At 55.3% G+C, this 20,518-nt stretch overlaps 1 protein-coding gene across 4 annotated transcripts in view; it reads left to right on the forward strand.

Moving 5' to 3' along the window:
- Nucleotides 1–20,269, forward strand: part of CPNE2 (copine 2) — a 54,398-nt gene extending 34,129 nt beyond the window's left edge. For 2 of the 4 annotated variants that reach the window (XM_060084556.1, XM_060084557.1), the window contains exons 10-16: nt 472–531; nt 2,378–2,511; nt 4,634–4,688; nt 9,505–9,556; nt 10,998–11,131; nt 18,243–18,479; nt 19,835–20,269. In XM_060084556.1, coding sequence (XP_059940539.1) covers nt 472–531; nt 2,378–2,511; nt 4,634–4,688; nt 9,505–9,556; nt 10,998–11,131; nt 18,243–18,479; nt 19,835–19,942 — 780 coding nt within the window. In that variant the 3' untranslated portion in view covers nt 19,943–20,269. Of the gene's footprint in view, nt 1–471; nt 532–2,377; nt 2,512–4,633; nt 4,689–9,504; nt 9,557–10,997; nt 11,132–18,242; nt 18,480–19,566; nt 19,621–19,834 lie in introns of those variants that run through there. The other 2 variants (XM_060084558.1, XM_060084559.1) reach the window with 2 other exon arrangements.
- Nucleotides 20,270–20,518: the final 249 nt, after the last annotated feature.

The following is a 20,518-nucleotide window of genomic DNA, read 5'->3' on the forward strand; positions in this document are numbered from 1 at the left end:
AAAGGAACCTTTCTAACGCCACCAAAATTGGAAGGCCAGTATTCTTTGCCAAAAGGAGGCAGAGACCATCCAAACAAACAATGTTTTAGCAGCTTTATTAATTATTAGTTTATAGCAGAAGGCCTTGAGCCAGAGGCCTGGCCTCTCTCTGTTCAAAGTCGAGGTTGGTAAGGGCTACACTGGGCCCTGGGACACTGCCTGGACTCATCGTGTGTGCGTGCGTGCGTGCGTGCGTGCGTGTGTGTGTGTCCGTGTGTCCCACCTATTGGTAACTGTTGCTCTGAGTGCTTTTATAGAGGGATTTGGGTTTTGTTGTAATCAGATCAGGTCCATCTGCCTTTTTCCGCCTCCTTGACCCCTGTCAGGACACAAAGCAACAACTCCCCAAAGGTCACCTGTGGAGTGTGGCCAAGTGAAGGCGAGCCCTCAGGTACAGGGCAGGGGCCCACTCACCCCTCTGATTCCTTCCAGATAAACCGGGACTACTCCTTCCTGGACTACATCCTGGGAGGCTGCCAGCTCATGTTCACTGTAAGGCTCTCCCCCATCCCACCCCACCCCAGTGAGGATCCTCCCTAAGGGCTTGGGCCATGATTGCAGCAGGAGGGTCTTGGGATAAACTTCAGGAATGATCCTCCCCAGGGCAAGGGGTGTGTCTGGCCCAGAGGAGAGGGTATAGGTGGATGGGCCTGAGTCAGGGCTTAGCTTCGGTTCAGGGCCTGGCTGCCCAGCCCTCAGAATGTCACTGGTTACACTTCCTCAGAAGGAAAAAAAGCCAAATTCCTCCCCACTTCCCTTCCTGCCTCATCTGCTGTGCCCTCATCCTTGCTCACTCAGCTCCATCCACACTGATCCTCCCCCAACACGCTAAGCTCTACTCTGTCTCGGGGCTTTGCATTTGCTGTTCCCACTGCCTGGAATGCTCTTCCCACAACCTTCTCTTGGCTGCTGCCCTGCCATCCTGCAGGCTGTGACACAGAGGTCACCTCCCCCAGATGCCTCCTGTTCCTCTTGTCACTTCTCCTGTTTTATTATTCTTCAGGGCACTTGCCACTCTGAATTTTCTTAAGTATTTCTCACTTGTCCCTGTCCCACTAGCGACTAGTGACTGTGAGTGTCCTGAGTGCGGGGCCACTGTTTTGTTTTTTTTCCCCCTCCACCCTCGGTGTATCACTCAGTGCCTGGCACATAGCACCTGCTCAGTATATGCTCATTGGAAGAATGAATTGTCACTCTGCCGGTGGCCTGGAGTGTATGCCCCATAGACTTCTCCCGTTCCTCACCCGAAGGGAGGCCTCAAGCCCAGAGGAGAACTCCTGCCAGGGTCCCATACTCTGCTCACCTCCCACCTAGCCTCTGTGCTCTCTATCACTGCTTCTGATCCCATGGGGGCTGGAAGTCATCTGCAGGACTATAAGGTGCAGGGGATTGGCCTTGTTGACCTGTAACCCCACTGGTCACCACAGCCCCCCCCCCCCTGCAGAGTGGCCGGGCCCTATTGTTCCTCCTGCATGCATGTGTTCACTCAGCAAATGATACCAAGCACCTCCTGTGTGCCAGACTCCAGGCCGTGCCCTTGCAGGGGTCCCTGACTGATCCTAACTGAGTTCTCAGGTGGCCATCTCATGCCCTGGGTCCCTCTCCTAGTCCTCCCCAGCTGGGCAGTCTTGTCCGCCCCTCTGTGCTGGAATTCCCTCGGGGCTGAGAGAGCAGGTGGAGCCCAGTACCCTGCCCACCCGCCAGCTCCAGCTCCCTGTGGGGCACCCACCTGGTGCTCTGTGCCCAGCCCTGGGCCTGGTTCCAGGGCCATGTGTCTTACCTGCAGTGATCATCCAGTCTGACTGGGAAGGCAGGCACTGCCCTACCAGGCAGCCCCAGGTCCTGGTGCCCCTTGGTGGTCTGAGGGGTGATGAGGAGATGGCTTGGTGCAGGGGCGAGGTGTCTGGGAAGGCTTCAGTGGGGCAGTGGCACCTGAATTGGGCCTGCAAATTGGAGGAGAATTAGATAGGGAGACAAGGTGGCCTGGCTCTTCAGGTAGAGGGAAACTCATGAAAAAAGGCCTGGAAATGGGAGGAGATGAGTGTGTGGGTTGGGACAGTGAGGGGGGAAAAGGAATTTGGGGCTGTAAGTTGGCTTTGTATCACATCTGGGCAATAGACTTTATGTTTGGGCAATAGGGAGCCACAGATGGCATTAGAGCCAGAGGAGTAATACAGTCAGACAGTTTCCAGGTTTTGGACCATCTTTTGGAAGGGTGGGTCAGGGCTGGGAGATGAAGTGGGCTTCCTGTGTCCCATCAGCCCGTCTGTTCCCTGGAGGTGAGGTAGGGAGCTGGAGTCTCTGGCCACACTGGGTGGCCTTTTCCCCCACTCTGCAGGTTGGGATAGACTTCACAGCCTCCAATGGAAATCCCCTCGACCCTTCCTCTTTGCACTATATCAACCCCATGGGCACCAATGAATATTTGTCAGCCATCTGGGCTGTTGGGCAGATCATTCAGGACTATGACAGGTAAGCTTGGGGAGGGACTCTGACTAGTCAGCTTGGGCTCCATCCATCCTGGGAAGTTCAGCTTTTCAAAGCTAGAAGGGACCCAGAGATCATCAAACCTAGGAATGAGTAGCATAGGACATGCATGCAGTTACCATCCCTTCCTATACCTGTGGCAGACATTGCTAATCAACTGCTGATCTCTGACCTACTGAGCCCAGATCCATACTGAGATCCTTCTCCACACGGTACACCGAGTAAGAAAATGAGTCAGGATAGAAAATGAAATCTGTTTGCTATTGCTGCAACCTCCACTGTTAGAGCTGGGGGAAAATGGGCCTAGGACGTAGATAGAGAATTTATCCAGTCACCCAGATCAAGGAACTGGAACCCAGACATCTTGATTCCTGTACCTGCCACCTAATGGCCTAACAGCCTCACTCCTGTTGGGAACTTCAGAGGAGCAGCCAGCTCCTCTGACCATGCTTCCTGGAGATCTTTGGGTGGGGTGGGGACAGTGGAGAGTCAGGGAAAGCTGTGTAGAGGGTGTGGCCACCAACAGGATGGGCCAGATGCAAAGTCAAGAGGGCCTTGGAGGATCCAGAAGTCACTTGAGGGTTGTGATGTCATTCTCACAGATGGTGCTTGTTCGGACCTCCAGGTCAGAGTGTGGAATGACCAGGAGGACACATGGGGAGCAGGGGAGAAAGGAGCAGGTCCCACAAATTTGGTAGGAACAAGAGCAGGCTCAGGAATCCTGTGTGCACTTCGGCCTCCTTGAGAGAGGCAGCCTAAGGTGCAGCTTCTGACTCCCAGGGGGTTCAGGGCCTAAGGGGTGGCTGTGACCCCAGGCCACATTAAGAGAGGTATGGCATGCAGAGCAGGGGAGGTGGAAGTCCCCACCTGCATGGTTGGGTGGAGGAGCCTGCTGTTGCTGCTCCAGAGACCCTTGTATCCAGCTACCCACTCAGCCCCTTTGCTGAGCCTTCTCATGGGCATTCAGGCGTTACTGGACACTTGCTCCACCCCTACCCCTCTTACCCTCTTCCCCATCTCAGGGAGAGGCACTACCACTCACTGAAACCCTTCACTTCCTTTCTTTCCCTCATCTCCCCCATCATTCCTTCAGGAAATCCTTTCAAAATATGCTTGAATCCAGCCTCTTCTCCCACCCCTACTGCTACCAGCCTGTTTGAGCCACCATCACCTCCTGACCAGAGCGATTCAGTAACCTCACTGGTCTTCCTGCTTCTGCCCTAGTCCCTGACAGTTTGTCCTCCACACAGCAGCCGGAGGATTCTTCAGTAAATACATGTTGAATGAATGAACAAATGAGATACAGTCCCTGCCCTCAGGGAGACCCCATTCGAGGAGGAAGATAGGGAAGAAATCACTGGGGTTCCAAGAGACCGGTTTACATGTGAGACAGGAGCTGTGGGAGCACCAAAGAGAGAGGCATCCTGGGGTCTCAGGGAAACCCACAGAGAATGGGCCATTTGAATTGGGCCTTAGAGGATGAGTAGGAGTTTGCCACAGGGAACAGATTGGGAAAGGTAGTTCAAGAAGGGGTGCAATAGGATTGAAGTTGGAGCGTGAAGATGCCCTGTGTGTTTGGGGAACAGTGAGTAGCCAGTGGCCAGGGCTGGGGGACTGGGGAATGAGGGAGGGCAGGTAGAAAATGAGACTAGGCTCTTGGGCTAGATGATGAAGGGTCTTGAATGCCAAGCCAGTGTTCTCATTTTAGAATTTTTCCCAGCCATAAAAGGGTCGTCAAGAAACAGCCAGTACATTTCACTTGCATCATGACTGTGGTTTAGTGATTGCCAAGGTCCCCGTTTGAGAAGGATCTAGAAGCTGTACTCAGGCCCATGGTTAGGAGTGCTGTGGTTGATTAGCAATGTCTGCCATAGGTGTAGATGGGGGTCAAGCCTCTTATTCACCAGATACCCAGAAGTGGGTTTGGGCTCAATAGATTATTCAAACAGAGCTTTTTCTAGAGGTGGTGAGCTTTTTCTTTTTGTCCGTGGAGGTATGCAAGGCAGAGTGGGCCCAGCCCTGGGTAGGGGGTTGGGAGGGTGAGCGTGGGTAGATGAGGCCCCTGTCTGGTTGTCTCACAGTATTTTTTTCTCCTTTCTCTGATTAGTGATAAGATGTTTCCAGCTCTGGGCTTTGGGGCGCAGTTACCCCCAGACTGGAAGGTAAGTGAAGCCAGACTGTTTTCCTTTTGGCTGAGATGGGATTTGCATGTATGGCCTCTCTGGGATCTGCTTTGGAAAGGTTGGGCTATGGCCCAGCTGCCCTGCCTTCTCTGCGTTTACCCCAAACCTACACACATTTCTCAGCTTGAACCTCATGCAGGCAGTGGGGCTAGAACAAGGAATAAGTTACGATATCTGTCCCCTGGTACCCCAGTCAGGTAGGGAAGATGCTAGATTTTAGGAAATAAAAATATAGGATACCCAGTTAAGTTTGAATTTCATATAAACAAGTTGTTTAAGTATGTCCTAAATATTGCCTGGGACATACTTATACTAAAAAATTATCCATTGTTTTTCTGAAATTCAAATTTAACTGGGCATCCTCTATTCTGTCTGGCAGCCCTAAAGACAGGCAGTGTCATCAGTGCTGAACGGGGCAGCAGTCCCTAGAGGAGGGCCCCAACCTGGCCTGGGGGTATCAGGAAGGCTTCCTGGAGGAGGTCAGGTCTAAGCCAAGAGGGGAAAGGAGAGTAGGAGTTTGCAGAGTGACTTGAGGTGGTGACGTGGCAGGTAGAGTGTTCAGGGCAGAGAGAATAGCCTGTGCAAAGTCTGGGAGGCAGAGGGAGCAGGGTGGTTGGAGGAACTGAAAGAAGGTGGGCGTGATGAACTCTCCATGAAAGATGGGCAGGGTGGGGAGAGATGTGGCTGGAGAGGTGGGGAGCCAGCCGTGCAGCAAGCAATGGGTGGGTCTACCTGGGGTGTTATTGGCATTTTTGAAGGCTCACTCTGGCTGCTGAGTGGGGACTGGCTGGGGTGATGGTTGGCAAGATGGAGGGATGGAGAGAAGGGGCAATGTCCATTACAGGTGAAAAAACAGAGGCTCAATGACTTGTCCAAGGTTACGTTCAAAACAGGGAGCCTGAATTCCAACTGGGCAGGTGGACTCTCATGTCTGTTCTCAGAATGTGCTAACCTTCTGATGAGAAGCCTGCGGCTGTGGGCATAGAGGACTCCTAAATCTACATGTATGTCTCAGCCAGTGGCCCCTCGTCTGCCCTGCTGTACCACATGCTGTTTCCAGAGTGAGCGTTCCCCTCACATCCTCTCCGGGGAGGGCAGTTTTCACCTAGAATTTCAGGGAGTGGCTCTGTGGCCTGCTGGCTATTGTATGGTAGGGGGCAGGACCCTGTGGGACCACAGCTGGGCCTCTGGGCAGACACGGTGATGCCACTGGGGGCAGGGCGGGCTGGTGCAGCCAGGCCCAGCACTATCTTGTTGCTAGGACACCAGCCAGCTTTCAAAGAACTCTGGCTGAATGAGATGTTTTCTTGTGCAAAAGCCTCCTTGGAAATGTCACAGGGCAATTCTGGGGAGGCTGGGGCTTGGCCAGGCTGGAGTGCCCGGTGGTGCCAGGAGGGATGCTGGAACGAGGCTTGGAAAGGGCAGATGCTCTATCCCACCTCCCCCTGCTGCTGGAGCTGGCCAGACCTGGGCCCTCCCAGCCCCTTACCTTCCCTCTCATTCTAACTCACCTTACTGTGCCACATGAACCTTCTTCTGTTCGTTCCTACCTCAGGGTCTTTGCATGTGGTCTTCCCCTGGCCTTTTACCCCCTTTTACTGACTTCCCATTGCTGCTGCTTAGCCGAGAGATCATTTCCTCTAGAAGGACTGCCTTGAGCGTGCACACGTGGGGCCCCTCCTCCCTGCCCCGGAACTTTGTGGTCACTCTGTTATGTGTTGATTTGCTCATTGTCTCAGGGAGGGCACTTGGTCTCCTCCTTGCTGTGTCTGGCTCCAGGCATGCAGTACGTGATTGTTGACAGTAAATTTGGGGCCCAGTGGCCTGAGCAGACAGAGGTGTTGGTTCTCTGAGTGTGGGAAGTTAGAGGGAGCGTGCCACTCGGCTGCCTGCCCTCAGGACCTCAGTCCCTCCCTGGGCCTGGTCCAGGTGAGCCCCAAGAGGACCCCTGACCTGGGTAGTGGCTGAGGGACTCAGGAAACATTGGCCTTTCAAAATTAGCCAGAGTTAGTCAGATGAAGAGAGGGATCAGGCTGAAGGACAGGCCTGACCAAGGTCTGGGGTGGAGAGGAGCACAGTTTATAACTCTCCCCACTTTATAGATGGGAAAACTGAGGCTCAGAGATGATGGTCACTCTGAGATCCCTTCGACTCCCTCCATGCCACCATCCACTACCCTGCCAAAACCAGAGGGAACAGCCTCTTAAGTAACTCAAGACCATGGGCTGGGCCTGGCCAGGTGGGGTGAACGGGACCATTGATCGTCAGAAGGCAGCAGGGAGTCCCAGGGCAAAGACCTGTGGCTGGCCAGTCCCCAGGGGCCCCTAATCGGCTTGGGGTGGCCTCCAGGAAGCTTGTCGTGTTTGCTGGCATTTCTCAGGCAAACTAGGGCAGCAAGTGTGGGAGGGGGCTGGGCTGCTACAGACAGCGTGAACTCTTGTCCCCCAGATCTGGTCCCGGCTCTGCTGTGGCTCACTCGTGTGACCTGGGCATTCCTCGGCCCCCTCTGAACCTCAGTTTTTCCACCTGTGAAATGGAGCTGCTGGGTAGAGTAGATGACTTGGGAGGCCTCCAGGGTAGATGGGTAACCTGCTACAGCCCCACCCACTCAACCACCAGGCCCCACTCTCCCCTTAATAGAGGAAAAAAATGGAGAAGGAAGAATTTGGGTGGCCGAGAAAACAGAATATTAATCCATCCCTATCAGGAGGTGGCTTTTCCCCCTTGGTCTGTAAAATCTCCTAAAATCTGATTTTGCAGGAAGTCGTTGGCCCAAGGGAGGCCTGTTTCCCTGGCAACCGTTTTCCTCTCTCAGCCCCCTCTGTACAGGCCCCCCCTCTTAGTCACTATAGAGGCTCATGAAGTTTCCATGGCAACAAGGACCTCCAGCCCCCACACCTGGAGCCCGGGCCGGGGACAGGGTGAAGAGGGCCCCTGGGCAGGAACAGGGCCCAAGAGGGGCATCAGGGGAATTGCTCCATGTCAAGCACTCAGGGCTGAGGGAGCAAAGAACAGAAAAGTCCATTCCCCTGAACAGGTAGGGATCTTCTCCTCAGGCTGCCAGGCACAGGGCAGTGCTGGGGTGAACTTCTCTGCTGAGTCCTTCCCATCTTGGCCCAGGAGGGCTCCCCAAGGTCAGCGGCCCAACCCCTTTACCAGGCTTGAGGGGCCTGGGCCTCAGGTCTGTTCTGTGTGGCCTCGGCACCTGGCTTCCCCTCTCTGGGCCTCAGTCCGTTTACTTGTAAAATGCGGATGTCAGGCTTGGTAGGGCCTCCCAGCACCCCCCTGCAGTGTCTCGGAGCTAAAGCGTCTGCCTGGGATCGTCTGTGCCTGGACTGGAGTGCTCCTCCAGCCTCTGAGGGTGGGGGGTCCCTTCCCCCTGGGCATCTCTTCACCCTCCCATTTAAACTCCTCAGGAGAGGAACACCTTCTCGGGTTAGTGGGTTTATGGATTGTGAGCTCAGGAGGCAGCCTAATTTCAGTTCTAGTCCCAACTCTCCCCTTCAGTAAATATGGGAACATTCTGGTCCATTCTCTCTCTCAGTTTTACATCAGAAAAAGGGAGTAATACCAGGCCTTCCTCTGTTGGATTGTTGCAAGGAGTGAGGGGATGCTAGCAAAGCCCTGAATGTGGACTGTGGCACACGGTTCACAGGGAAGGGGCCGAGTGGGGGTTTTGACAGAGGCAGCAGGGGAGGGAGGGAGGGTCGTCTTCCCATCTGAGGTCTGGCTTCTCCTGAGGCCCTGGGTTCTGCAGCCACCGAAGTCTGACCCACAGTCCTGAATGGGGTCTAGTTATCAGTCCCTCTGTGGGCTAGCAGCATCCGGGAGTGTGCAGGGTCAGCCTCTGATGATGCCCCCGGGCTAGGGGCTGGGTCTGCAGGAACTGGGATATGGCTCTCTATTCCCTGCCCTTCTGGCCCCATTATGCTTCCTGATCCCCCAGTCCAGCTTTAAGTGGGTTGTCAGCTAAGCCCCAGTTTGGCTCGCTGGCATAAGGTGGGCTCCCTTCCAAGCACTCGTGCCTATTAGTAGGATGGGGGAAAGCACTCAAGGCCCGAAGAAGTGGAACTCTCGTTATAGCCCCACCACAGTGAAAGCAGGTGACATTCCAACTGCTCCTTGAACCCGCCACCCTCAGATGCATCTCCACCCTACTCAGGGACTCTTCCCACTCACCCCCGCCCCCACCCCCAGCTGCTTTGGGTCTTCATTGCTGCCTGTGGGCTTTCTCTAGTTGCGGTGAGCGGGGGACTACTCTTTATTGCAGTGCGCATGCTTCTCATTGCAGTGGCTTCTCTTGTTGAGCTCTAGGCGCGCGGGCTTCAGTAGTTGTGGCACGTGGGCTCAGTAGTTGTGACTCTCGGGCTCTAGAGCACAGGCTCAGTAGTTGTGGCTCAGGGGCTTAGTTGCTCCGCAGCATGTGGGATCTTCCCGGACCAGGGCTTGAACCCGAGTCCCCTGCATTGGCAGGTGGATTCTTAACCACCGTGCCACCAGGGAAGTCCCTAGGGACTCTTATAGTGGGGCGAGGAGGCATAGACAGCCCTGACCCCTCGGAAGAGATTGGGGTGGTGTGGAAGGTTCTGTTTCTTCTGTTACAAAGTGAGGGTGGTTGGGCCTGTGGGTCAGACCTAGCAGTGGAGGTGAAAGCAGATGCAGGGGTATCAGTAGCCTTGACCTGGGGTCAGGGTGGCAAAGAGCCAGGTTCCCTCAGAGGGAGCCTTGCCTGGCAGCAGGTGGGCCCAGGTTTAGGCCAGGAGGCTTTCAGCTCAGCATTTTCTCTGCATTTCAGGTCTCCCATGAGTTTGCCATCAACTTTAACCCCACCAACCCCTTCTGCTCAGGTGAGTGTCAAGCCCACCTGCATCTCCCCTGGGTTTACGCCAGGCCTGGCCATCTCCCTGGGCAGACGCGGGGGAGGAGTACGGGTTTCTGTTCTTTTCTCTCCCCTCCCCTCGCACTTGCTCAGTGTGGCAGATGGGGAGAAGCTGGAATTTGGAGTCAGGCAGCCCTGGATTCAAGGCCAGCTGCTGCCCTTTTCTGGCTGTGTGACCTTGGAGAGATCACTGCACCCCATTGGGCCTCTGCCTCCTCACCTGCCTCAAGGAGGTGTGATAGCAGGGTAGCTCACCTCTCTGGGTGGTCAGGTGAGAATTAAGGGAAGTGTTGACAGAAAGCCCTGTGTAGGCCAGGAGGAGGTGAGAGCAGCAAATTACACACCTGCCTCTCACCTCCCTTCTGCCCTCACTGGGCGGGCCCATTCTTGTCCTGCCCCACCCTGTTCTCCCCACCTTCCACAGGGAGCCTTGGCACCTAAGGATTGAGCATGGCCTGGGCGGGGGTGCTGGGCAAGAGGGAGGGGCAGGCAGCAGAAGTGGTGCCTGTGCTCTCCCTGCCCCAGGCCTAAGAGGATTTCTGAGCCTCCCAGAGTCAGTTAAGAAACAGTGAAAGAGAAGGGGCTCCCAGGTGGGTATGGAAGAGGGTAGTTCCTGACACCATGAGAGCTTTCAGCCTAGGACTTGCCTTGGGTGTAGCATCTACCTTCCCTGGGAATCCCTGAAGCTGGGTCAGGTTTGTACTTGGAAGGGAAATGCATCAAGTCACCACGATGGGGATGATGCTGTGACTCAGAAGCCATGGGCCTCTGTTGGCTGAAATCGTGGCCCTGTCCTCCTACTGGGGCCTGTCTGGTTTGGAGCAGGTCTGCCGAGATGTTTTATCCAAGTTCAGACTGGTCAACCTCATCTCTGGCCAGAGGCCTTCTGGACAGGACAGCAGAGCAGGGGGGTATTCTTAGCCTTGTAACGGTGGCTATTTACAGAGCACCTACTGTCCGCAGAGCTGCGCAAACATCTCAGTTCCCCCAGCAACCCTGAGAAGCCATAGCGTGTCCAGAATGGATCTCCAGGTGGCTCCCTGTGACCCCAAAGTGTCACCGCAGGTTCTGCCCGCCCCTTCTCTGGGAGGAGCCTGCTGGACACCCTCCTGCCAGCTTCCCAAGGGTGTAGATTACTGGTCTCCTTGACAGACAAGGAAACAGGCTTAAATAACTTTGCCCAGGTCCCACAGCTAAGAAGTGGTAAAGGCAGGAATTGGAACTCGGGTCAGGCTCCACGTTCAGGGCTCTTTACTTTACACCACTCTGGCCCTGCCCTCTGGAGCTTCCAGTACCACAGGGCCCAAACTGGCCATGGCAGGGGCATTTGGGGTGGGCAGCAATTGGGATGAGAGTGGGTGCAGGGTCAGGGAGGACCTGGCTGATCCAGAGTCTTCTCCCCGAGGCAGGCGTGGATGGCATCGCCCAGGCATATTCGGCTTGCCTGCCCCACATCCGCTTCTATGGTCCCACCAATTTCTCTCCTATCGTCAACCACGTGGCCCGGTTTGCGGCCCAAGCCACGCAGCAGCAGACAGCCACGGTGAGTAGGTGATCACTGGCATGGATGTGCACGATAGGGCTGGCACAGGCTGGGCCTTCCCTGCCAGATGGAGATCTGTCCTTCCTACCCTACCCACCCATGGGGCTGGCTGGCGAGCTGGATGTTGTTCTGCCTCCCCTTGTTCTAAACTCCTAGGTGAGCCCCGGCCTCTCCACCTCAGTTTACCAGCAGGGATGGGAAGGGGGTTGGAAGTAGCTCAACTTGACTGGTTCTGGATTCCTGGAGCACAGACTCCAGGACAGACAGCAATTCTGTTCGTTCAGCGCTTAGTAGGAAATAGGGGCTGTGATTAATGGGAAGTCCCTCCAGGCAGAGGGAAACCCGGAGACTGTAGTCCCTGCAGCCCTCAGGCTGACCCTCTGGGCCACCTAGTTCCCATTAGAGCAGCTGCCACCTCATGCTGAAGCGTTTGGAACCGTCTGGCCTGGGTCCGGCACTCAGTGACGAGGCTCAAGCTTGAGGCTGCCAGGGCTGCTGTGTGGCATCTGGAATACATGGCAAACGGCCATCCTGGGCAGCTTCATCCCAGGTCTTCTCCCTGCACCCAGCTCCAGGCGCAGTGCTGAAGTCACCAAGGGTCACCTTGCCCACCTTGCCCACCATCCACCAGCCCCTGCCCCAGGGCTACTGCCGCGAGGAGCTGAGCCAAGTCTGGGAACCCGGCACCTGGCCCTAGGGTGGTGGAGCCCGGGCTGGGACGTGAGTCCGACTCCCACCTGACCAGGCCCCCGAGCCACCGCCACAGCCTCTGCCCCTGTCTGGGCCTCCTCCTCCCCTGGAAGGAAAGGGATGCTGCACAAGTGCTGAAGTCCTTTCCTGACTGTCCTTTTCACTCTGCCTCCAAAATACTATCCTCAACTCGCCTGCTTCCCCATTGCCATGGCCACTGTCATCTCACTGGACACTACGGCCGCCCCTCACCCCTCCTATCCATGCTCCTGCTAGAGGGTCCTTTAACTGCGCACATCAGATCCTACCCCCTCCTGGCCTCTCCTCCCTGCAACCCCACACCCCTTCCTTTACTTGTGACCATTCCACCACTGACCTTGTTCCTATCCCTCAAAGACACCAAGCTTGTCTCCCAACAGATCCTTTGTCCTGCCATCTCTTCTGCTTGGAGGTTCTTCTCCCCTCTCCCTGGCTTGCTCTGTCCCATCCCTCAGTGTCCCTCAAACGCCACCTCCCTGCAGCCTTCCTTGCCTACCCACCTGAAACGTATCCCCTGCCTTCTCTGTTTATTCCTGTCTGGACTCTGATGACGGTGGCAACATCTCCTTCACATACTCTGCGTTTCTGTCTACTGGGTGTCTCCCTGGTTGGCCTCTCAGCCCCACAGGGCCAGGCTGTGTCTGTGTGTTGTCCGTCATCTACTTGGTGGCCTATGCTGTGGCTCGTGTTCTGGGAACGGATGGATTTAAGTTGGCCCCTGTCGTGTGCTGTGCACTGTGCGAGGAGCTGGGAGGAGGTGACTCAGCCAGGGCCTCTCTCAGAAGGAAAGGAACCTGGTCCCATTGGGACTGCCCAGAGGAGGGAGGCACCTGCTCAGTCACTGAGGAGGTAGAGGTTGCCTTCCCGAAGATGGAGACAAAGATAAAAGGGGAGGTTATGAGAAAGAGGACACCAGGGCCAGTGTGGGGAGGGCAGGACAGTAGTATGTGGTCTGACTGTCTGGGAGGCAGCAGAGGGTCTGTGGGAAAGGGGGTCCTGGGGTCAGCCTGTCAGGGTTTGAATCCAGCCCCTGCCCATCCCTCACTGGGTGACCTGGGTAAAACTTACCCTCTCTAAGCCTCGTTTGTACCATAGGAATACTAATAGGACCTACCTTAAGGAGGTGGTGTTAGGATTAAATGTGATAACACAACAGCTGGCACCCAAAGAGACCTGAGGATGAGGAAGGACAGGTGGCAGAGAGTTCTGGGAAGAGCACCCCAGGCAGGGAGAATGGCAGGTGCCAGGGATGGACCGGAGGGAGGTCAGTGCACGATGTTGGATTGAAGGAAGATGGTCCTGGTCGTTTCTGCTTCAGGGAGCGTGACTTGCTCTAGTCCTGGCCTTGGTGATGGCAGCTGAGGGCCTGAGACAAGTCCCTTCCTGCTCTGAGCCTATTTCCTTTATGAAATGGGACAAGTAAGCCCATCTGAATGGGACAATAACTGGGGAGGACCTGGGAGTGGCTTTTTTAAATTCCTGGGGTGCTGGGCTAGAATTGGATGGAGAGGGCAGTGAGGGGCTGCCCCTCAGCTTGCACACCGTTTGGATACCTGCTACCAGCCAGGCCATTGTCCCACCCAGACTTTTATCTGCCTGAACCAGCTTTCAGAAGGATGGAAGAAAGGCCTGCATTCTTGTTTAAGGGAAAAAAATGGGGCAGAGCAGGAATGAAGCCCAGTGTTCCTCTCGGGCTCTTTCACCTGCCAGGCAGGGGCAGAACTGGGCAGGAGATGAGGTCCTGGGGAGAAGGGGCCTGTGTCTGCTGGATCCTAGGTCTGGAGGGGCTTGGGCCCTGGGGACCACCAGGAAGGTGTCTTTGCATTCTGGGGAACAACTGCTGAGGGCCCTCCAGAGGGAAGAACTGGGCCCTTTCTGTGAACAAGTCCTAATCCTCACAGTACCCCAGCCGCTTTCGTCGTGACCAGGTCCTCCCAACCTGAGGAGGCAGCCTTCCCTGGCTCCCTCACCCTGGGGAAGCGCTGTCACCCACCCCAGCCGTGTGACTTTAGGCCAGCATCTCTGGGCTGCAGGAGGCGAGCCAGGGCTCTCTACTGGCCTCTCCTACTCTGATGTCCAAGAAGATACAGATAATTCTCTAGCTCCTGCCTTTACTCCGTCCATCCATGCACGGAAGGTGGGGATGCCTCAAGGTTTGGAGGCCCATCGACCTGGTTCAAACCCCAGCTCCCATACTTCCTGTGTGTCCCAGAGCAGGTTGCTTATTAAGCTCTCTGAACTTCAGTTTTCTCACCTGTACAATGAGGACGATGGAACAGTACCTGCCTAATAGAAGCATTGCAAGGATTCAACGAGCTCAGCATCCAAATTGCTCAGCACAGCGCCTGGCACACAATAGCACCTAATAAACGTGAGGGGATGAGTCTTCTTAGGACACCTCTTGGGCCGGCATTTGGTGATGCTGAGCCCATGTAGGCCTAAGGCAAAAGGAAATAATTTGTGCATTACCTGATGCTTCCATACAGCTGCTTTTTGGGAAACACTTGTGTGGCTTCATCCTCCCTGTCCCCCACACACAAACATGCATGCACACCCACGCACAGGAAATCAAGAGCAGATGGTGGAAGCATCTCTCTAGGCAGGCCTGTGTTCTCCCATTCATTCACGCAGCTCATCTCTACCGCGTATGTTTCTCTGCAGCACTGGGGAGACCATGATGCGCAAGCCATGGCCTCTGCCCTTCCAGGGCCTGTGGTCTTGTGGGGAGCCAGGCCAGGAACAGCAGCTGTAATGCCAGCCAATTAAAACTGTGATGACGGAATTATAGGATTATGAAGGTGGCATCTAACCCAGACAGAGGGCTCAGGGCAGGCTCCCTGGAAGACTGATGTCCAAGCTGAGACTTGGAGGATGCTTAAGAGTTAGTCTCATAAAGGGTGTGTATGTGTGTGCATGTGTGGTGTCCCAGGCAGAGGGAACAGCATAGGCGAAAGCTTGGAGGCATGGTGTATGGCGTAACTAAGGGAAGGAGTGTGATGTAAGCGGGCTGGGTGGGGGTGGATGAGGTTGAGAAGGTAGGCCAGCTCCCACAGATGCCTTTGAAGCCAGTAAGGAATCTGGATTTTCTCTTTAAGGGCAGTGGGGAGTCACTGAAAGGTATTAAGAGGTTTGGGTGGTACCAGGGGACTCCTACTGTGGGGCCTCATCCTTCCCTCTGCTCTGACCCATGTGACTTGGGCCTTCCCATCCATGGCCCATTGCTGGTTGGCTACCTAGGCAACTGGTGCCATAGTGGAGGGGGAACTGGGAAGCAGCCAGCACCCTGGAAATTTCCCTCCACTCCCCAAGGTCCTCAGCAGCCAACTTCTCAGAAATAAGCTAGGGGTGAGTGCAGCTTCCCTGGACTCTGCCTGCAACTGTTATGGGCAAATCAGTTTCTTATAAATCAAATCACATGTTAAATGCATTAGGGGAAGTGGCTATTTACAGCCCTAGAAGCCTGAAGAAGCTCTTGGGTAAATGCTAGAGATACTCTGTCCTTGAAATGTGTTGGAAATTTGGGGTTTGGGTTCGACCTGGCAGCAACTGGCTGTGTTTATGGAGCCTGCACAGGGTGCCAGGCCCATGAGATGCAGAGGTGTGAGGGGAGGGGCTGCCCTGAGGAGCTCTTAGGGCAGTGGGGGGAGAGGAGTATCCAGAGAAGCCCGCCCCAAGGGGTAATCACTGGCAGCGAAAGCAGAGCTCAGGGCTTGGGGGAGCCTTCACATCCACTCGGGATGGAGGAGTAGACGCTCCGAGAGGTCTTGGAGCTGTGGCTGGGGAGGGTACGCCAGGCAGAAGGAAGTAAACCAGGAAAGGCATGGAGGTGGGAAAGCTTGGGGTAGGGTAGACCAGGACTATCTATGGGGACAGCAGAGGCCCTTCCCACCTCCTCCTGCCCAATTCCACCCTTCTTTCTCCCCTTCCACAGCCCCCCCCTCCCGCCGCCACCTCCCCTCTGATCTGTCTTGGGGATGGGATCGTGGACCCCTGGGGTTGCAGTAGACCTTAGAGGCTCCTGGACAACCTCATTTTTGCCTGGGATGGGCATGAAGCCTAGGACTTGTCAGCAGAACTTCACTTCTCCCTGCCAGGCCCCACTATTGGAGAGACAGCTACTACTGGCCACCGCTGCCATTGTGGAAAGAGCCCTAACTTTGGAGTTAAGGCTTGGGCTTGAATCTCAGCTGTGCCATTCCTGGCTGTGAGTCCTTGAGCAAGTCACTGAACCTCTCTCAGCCTGTCTCCCCAACCTCCAAAAGGAGAATCCCAGCGTGGGGATGACATGGAGCATGTGTGGTCACCATCACCGTGACTCACCTTTTCAGTTGGTGCCTACTGTTCTGCAGGAACCCAGGCCATGGGGAAGAAGGCTCCAAGGCTGTGAGGGGGGCCTCGGCCTGCGTGCTCCAAGTCTCCTAATGCAGACACGTGGCTGGTGGGAAGGGAGAGCCAAGAGGGCCAGGTGGGGAGGAGGGTGGGAGACAGCCATCTGAGCTGGAGGGGGCTTGGAGACCAGTCCCACCCCGAGTGGTGAGGCCTGTCACCCAAGGCCAAGTATTCTTTTCTGTCCTCATTGCTAGGCCTTTCAATGCCTTCCCTCCTGCCAGCCTAGGTGCCCCAGAAATACTGCCATGGACTATTTTGGTGGGATGGAAGTCAGGGCCACTTAGGGAAGGGGTGCTGGCTAGGATGATGGTGGGCTATGAGGGGACAAGGGTCTGGATGAGCTTATGAGGTGCCCCTCAACCCCAGGAATGGGGACGGGCAGCAGCAGCCCTCCACTACAGGAATTCGGGCTGCCATCTCCACAGCAACAGGTATCCATCCCCAGCCAAGCTTTCGGTCTCTTAAAGGCACAGTTCAGGAGTTGGACTACTGCTGTCGAGGGTTGGGGGTTAGGATGGTGGCATTCGTACCTCCACACGGTTCATTCTTTTCCGGTTGTGCTTGGGGGACAGGCAGGAGAGCAAGGCATCCTACATGGTCTCTGTATGTTTCCCAGGGAGGAAACGGCTTCGCTGGGTGAGAAGGTGGCCAAATGCTGAATTGGGGGCTGGCTTGGTTCTGCCCTTTATAGCTCCATGACCTTGACTAGTCTGGGTCCCCATTTCCTCTCCTGAAAATCAGAAGGGTCAGAAGAGAAGGCAGAAGCCCCAAACAGAGAACATTAGGGCAACAAGGGCTTTTCTGTTCATCTTATGTATGGGGAAAACTGAGTTCCCCAAAAGGGGCCAGAGGGTGCTAAGCACAGAGCCAAGTTGAAAATGAGGTCTTAGGCAGCTAGGAATGCTGGGGCTTCTGCCCACAGATCATCCAGTGAGATTTCCTGAACTTCATTCACTCACTCCCCACACCTCCACAGTCTATGCTATGGCCACCAGTCACCTACACTAATTATTCAGTATTTTTTTCATGTAAATAATTTTATAAAGAAACTATAACCCACTGTAAGGTAAAAGTTACTTACCACTTGCCATAGAGAGTAATAAAAATAAATACACCAGGCTGCACAGTGGTATCAAAGTCGACCTAGAGACTGCTGTCCCTGGAGCTCTGAGCTTCCAGCCTTTTCTCTCTTTTTTAATAAGGAAGGTTAGCAAGTGGGACACACGAGCACCAAACTGAGAGTTCCTCCTGGGTGCAGTTTGTAGAATTCAAAGACCACTGCAAAACCAATACCCTTCCCACTGTGAATGATGCTGTGGCTGGGGTGTGCCCCCAGGTCTGCTTGTTGCCAGCAGAGTCCCACAATCCCAGAAGCACTGACCTAGATGATCTGCTTAGCTCCTGCAAGGGGTCTCTGAGGCCGGCTGTGCTAATGGGGAACGAGCAGCGTCACAGGTGTTCACGTGAAGGTGGAGCAGAGAAGGGGAGGCTGCTCCCAGAGTCCACAAGCCAGAATGCGTATTCCTCAACAGCCGTGGGCCTCACTCCGCCACAGGTGCAGCTGTCGATTACCGAGCTGCTGCCACATGGCCGGCGTGGTCTCTTTGAAAGGTGCAGGAATTCCCACTTTGCAGACAAAGAAACTGAGGCACGGCGAATTGAGTCAGTTGCCCATAGTCCCACGGTGTAGCCACTGTCAGAGCCAGGCCTGGAGTCTGGGGCTCTCAAACCCCCAAGCTGGGGAGTCTGACATTGCACAGGGCAGGAGGAAGAAAGCAGTTTGTGCTTCCAGCTGTGACGGAGGAGAGGCCTACAGGGCCCAAGCACTGAGAGGTGGCTGCCTAGGGAGGTGGCTGGGGTTCGGCAACAGCTCGGGGAGACGAGCCACCTTCCTCCCAGGGGTCAGAGGGTTTGGGGAGATTCGGAAAGGACGGAGGGGAAGGGTGGCCAGGGGCCGAGGGCTGTGCTGAGTGCCTGTTGACCCCCTCCACAGCAATACTTCATCCTCCTTATCATCACGGACGGTGTCATCAGCGACATGGAGGAGACGCGGCACGCCGTGGTGCAGGCCTCCAAGCTGCCCATGTCCATCATCATCGTGGGCGTGGGTAATGCCGACTTCGCTGCCATGGAGTTCCTGGACGGGGACAACCGCACGCTGCGCTCCCACACAGGGGAGGAGGCAGCCCGCGATATCGTGCAGTTCGTGCCCTTTCGAGAATTCCGCAACGTGAGTGTGGGCCCGGGCTGGGGAGGAGGCAGTTACAGGACCCCAGCAACCATAGTTAATCATCCAGAATGAAGGCGCTGGGATTGTCTGCCCAATCCTAGGCTCCTCTACCCTCAGCTCTGTTGACTACGTACCTCCTGAGAGCCTATTACCCGCCTGGTGCCATGTGAGGCCCTGCCCCCAGGTGAGGCCATATGACAGTTGCATGAGCACTTGCTTCAGCAAGCTGACGGAACTCAAGGGAGTAGTGCCCAGTCCAGACTGGGGATCCAGGACAGGGGTTCCCGGAGGACCTGCCCTCTAAGCCTGAATCAGAAGTCGGCGTCATCCATGCAGGGGAAAGCATTCCAGGAGAAAGAGATGAGAGCAAGGCCCAGAGGCGTGAGGGGCTTTCCTGGAAATCAAACCTCACCCACCGCCTCGCTTCAGGTGGAAAACAGGGCCCATCTTAGGATGGCCTCCTCTCGCTAAGGGCCGCTCTAGGAGGAACCGGTGGCCTCCCTTGCTCCTGGAGGTGGCTCTGGTCCTATCTGCAGGTGACCCAGGTCTGCTTACAAGGAGGCTGGCATTAGCTTCCTGGTTGCTGTCCTTGCAGCTGGGCCCGCAGGCAGCCCCAGAGGGAGCAGTCTGTCAGATGCCAGCCTGGGGCCTAGCTTTCATTTGACCAGAGGCACACTGTATAGCCTTGGGCAAGTCCCTGACCTTTCCTCCTGGCCTCAGCTGCCTCAGCTGTAAGCCTCAGGGTGCTGTGGCTCAGGTCCTGGGAGCCAGTCCCAGCAAGAACTGGCCACTGGGATTTGTAACCACTGGTGCTCACATCTCTGCCCAGTACCCTCTGGGTTTGCCTGAGCTGGTTCAGTTCCTTCCTCTGGAGCGTGAGCTTCCTGAGGACAAATGCTGGGTGTTGGCCACCCAGTCACTGCATGGACAGTGAACGAGCTCCTGGTGTGCCCAGCCTGTGACTGGGTGCCGAGCAGTGAATCAGACAGTCACAACCCCTTAATACCAGCCAAGAAGGTGCTCAGGAAATGTTTGCCAGATGAGTAGGCCATGCAGCTCACCTCCACCATCTCTTTCCCCCCAAAAGCCTCCCATAGACAGATTCATCCTGAAACGTTACTCCTAGGCACCTCGAGTGCTCAGGTAAGAGTAACACTTAATGTGAAGGAAAGCACTGCTAAGGGTGGGATTTCAGGCCTGGGCTGGGCTGAGGAACGCCAGTTTTAGACAGCTCTGGCCCTCCGCTCTGGTTTTGTCCTCCAGGGACACCTTCTGTACCAGCTCCCTGGGCATGGTGCCCCTCACCACTTCATCCAGTGATCCTTTCTCTCTCCTCTCTCCACCCCACCCTGCAGGCAGCAAAAGAGACCTTGGCGAAAGCTGTGCTGGCAGAGCTGCCCCAACAAGTTGTTCAGTATTTCAAGCATAAAAACCTGCCCCCCACCAACTCGGAGCCCGCCTGAGTGCCAGCCCTCACCCAGCAGCAGCATGCCAGCTGGGCCTCCCGCCCTCCCCAGGAACATGCACGCTCACCCTGCTTCCTTGTGGGTGGCCTTTTTTTTTTTCTTTTAAACTGATCCACATTTTTATTTTCTACAACCGGACCTCCACACCCCCAACTTCCTCCAGCCCAGCTGGGCTTCCTTTATTGGAGTCGACTGATGATACTTCCAGGCCAAACTGGCTTCCTCTCCTCCTCTTCCCACCCTTGCCACTCTTAAGTATTGAATGTACTTTGTATAATTTTAGTGGAATTGTTATTAAAGAGAATAAAATTTTTACAATCATAACTGGCTTTTTCCAAGTAACTAGCTGCAGACTCAAAGGAATGTGTCCCCGGTGCATACTGTGTGGTAGCCTGCACCTAATTCCTGTTCTGTTTTTTAATACTGTGACCGTGTTCTACTTGTTATACTCAGGGTAATAAAGGAGTTTCAGATGTCCCTGTGTCAGCTCCTTCCTCAGCTGGGACCTGATGGGCTCACTGATCTGGGAAAGGAAACATGAAAACCCCTTCCCCCCAGCAAGCCTGTGAAATT

Source organism: Mesoplodon densirostris, chromosome 19 (assembly GCF_025265405.1).
Source record: "Mesoplodon densirostris isolate mMesDen1 chromosome 19, mMesDen1 primary haplotype, whole genome shotgun sequence".
Classification (NCBI taxonomy): domain Eukaryota; kingdom Metazoa; phylum Chordata; class Mammalia; order Artiodactyla; family Ziphiidae; genus Mesoplodon; species Mesoplodon densirostris.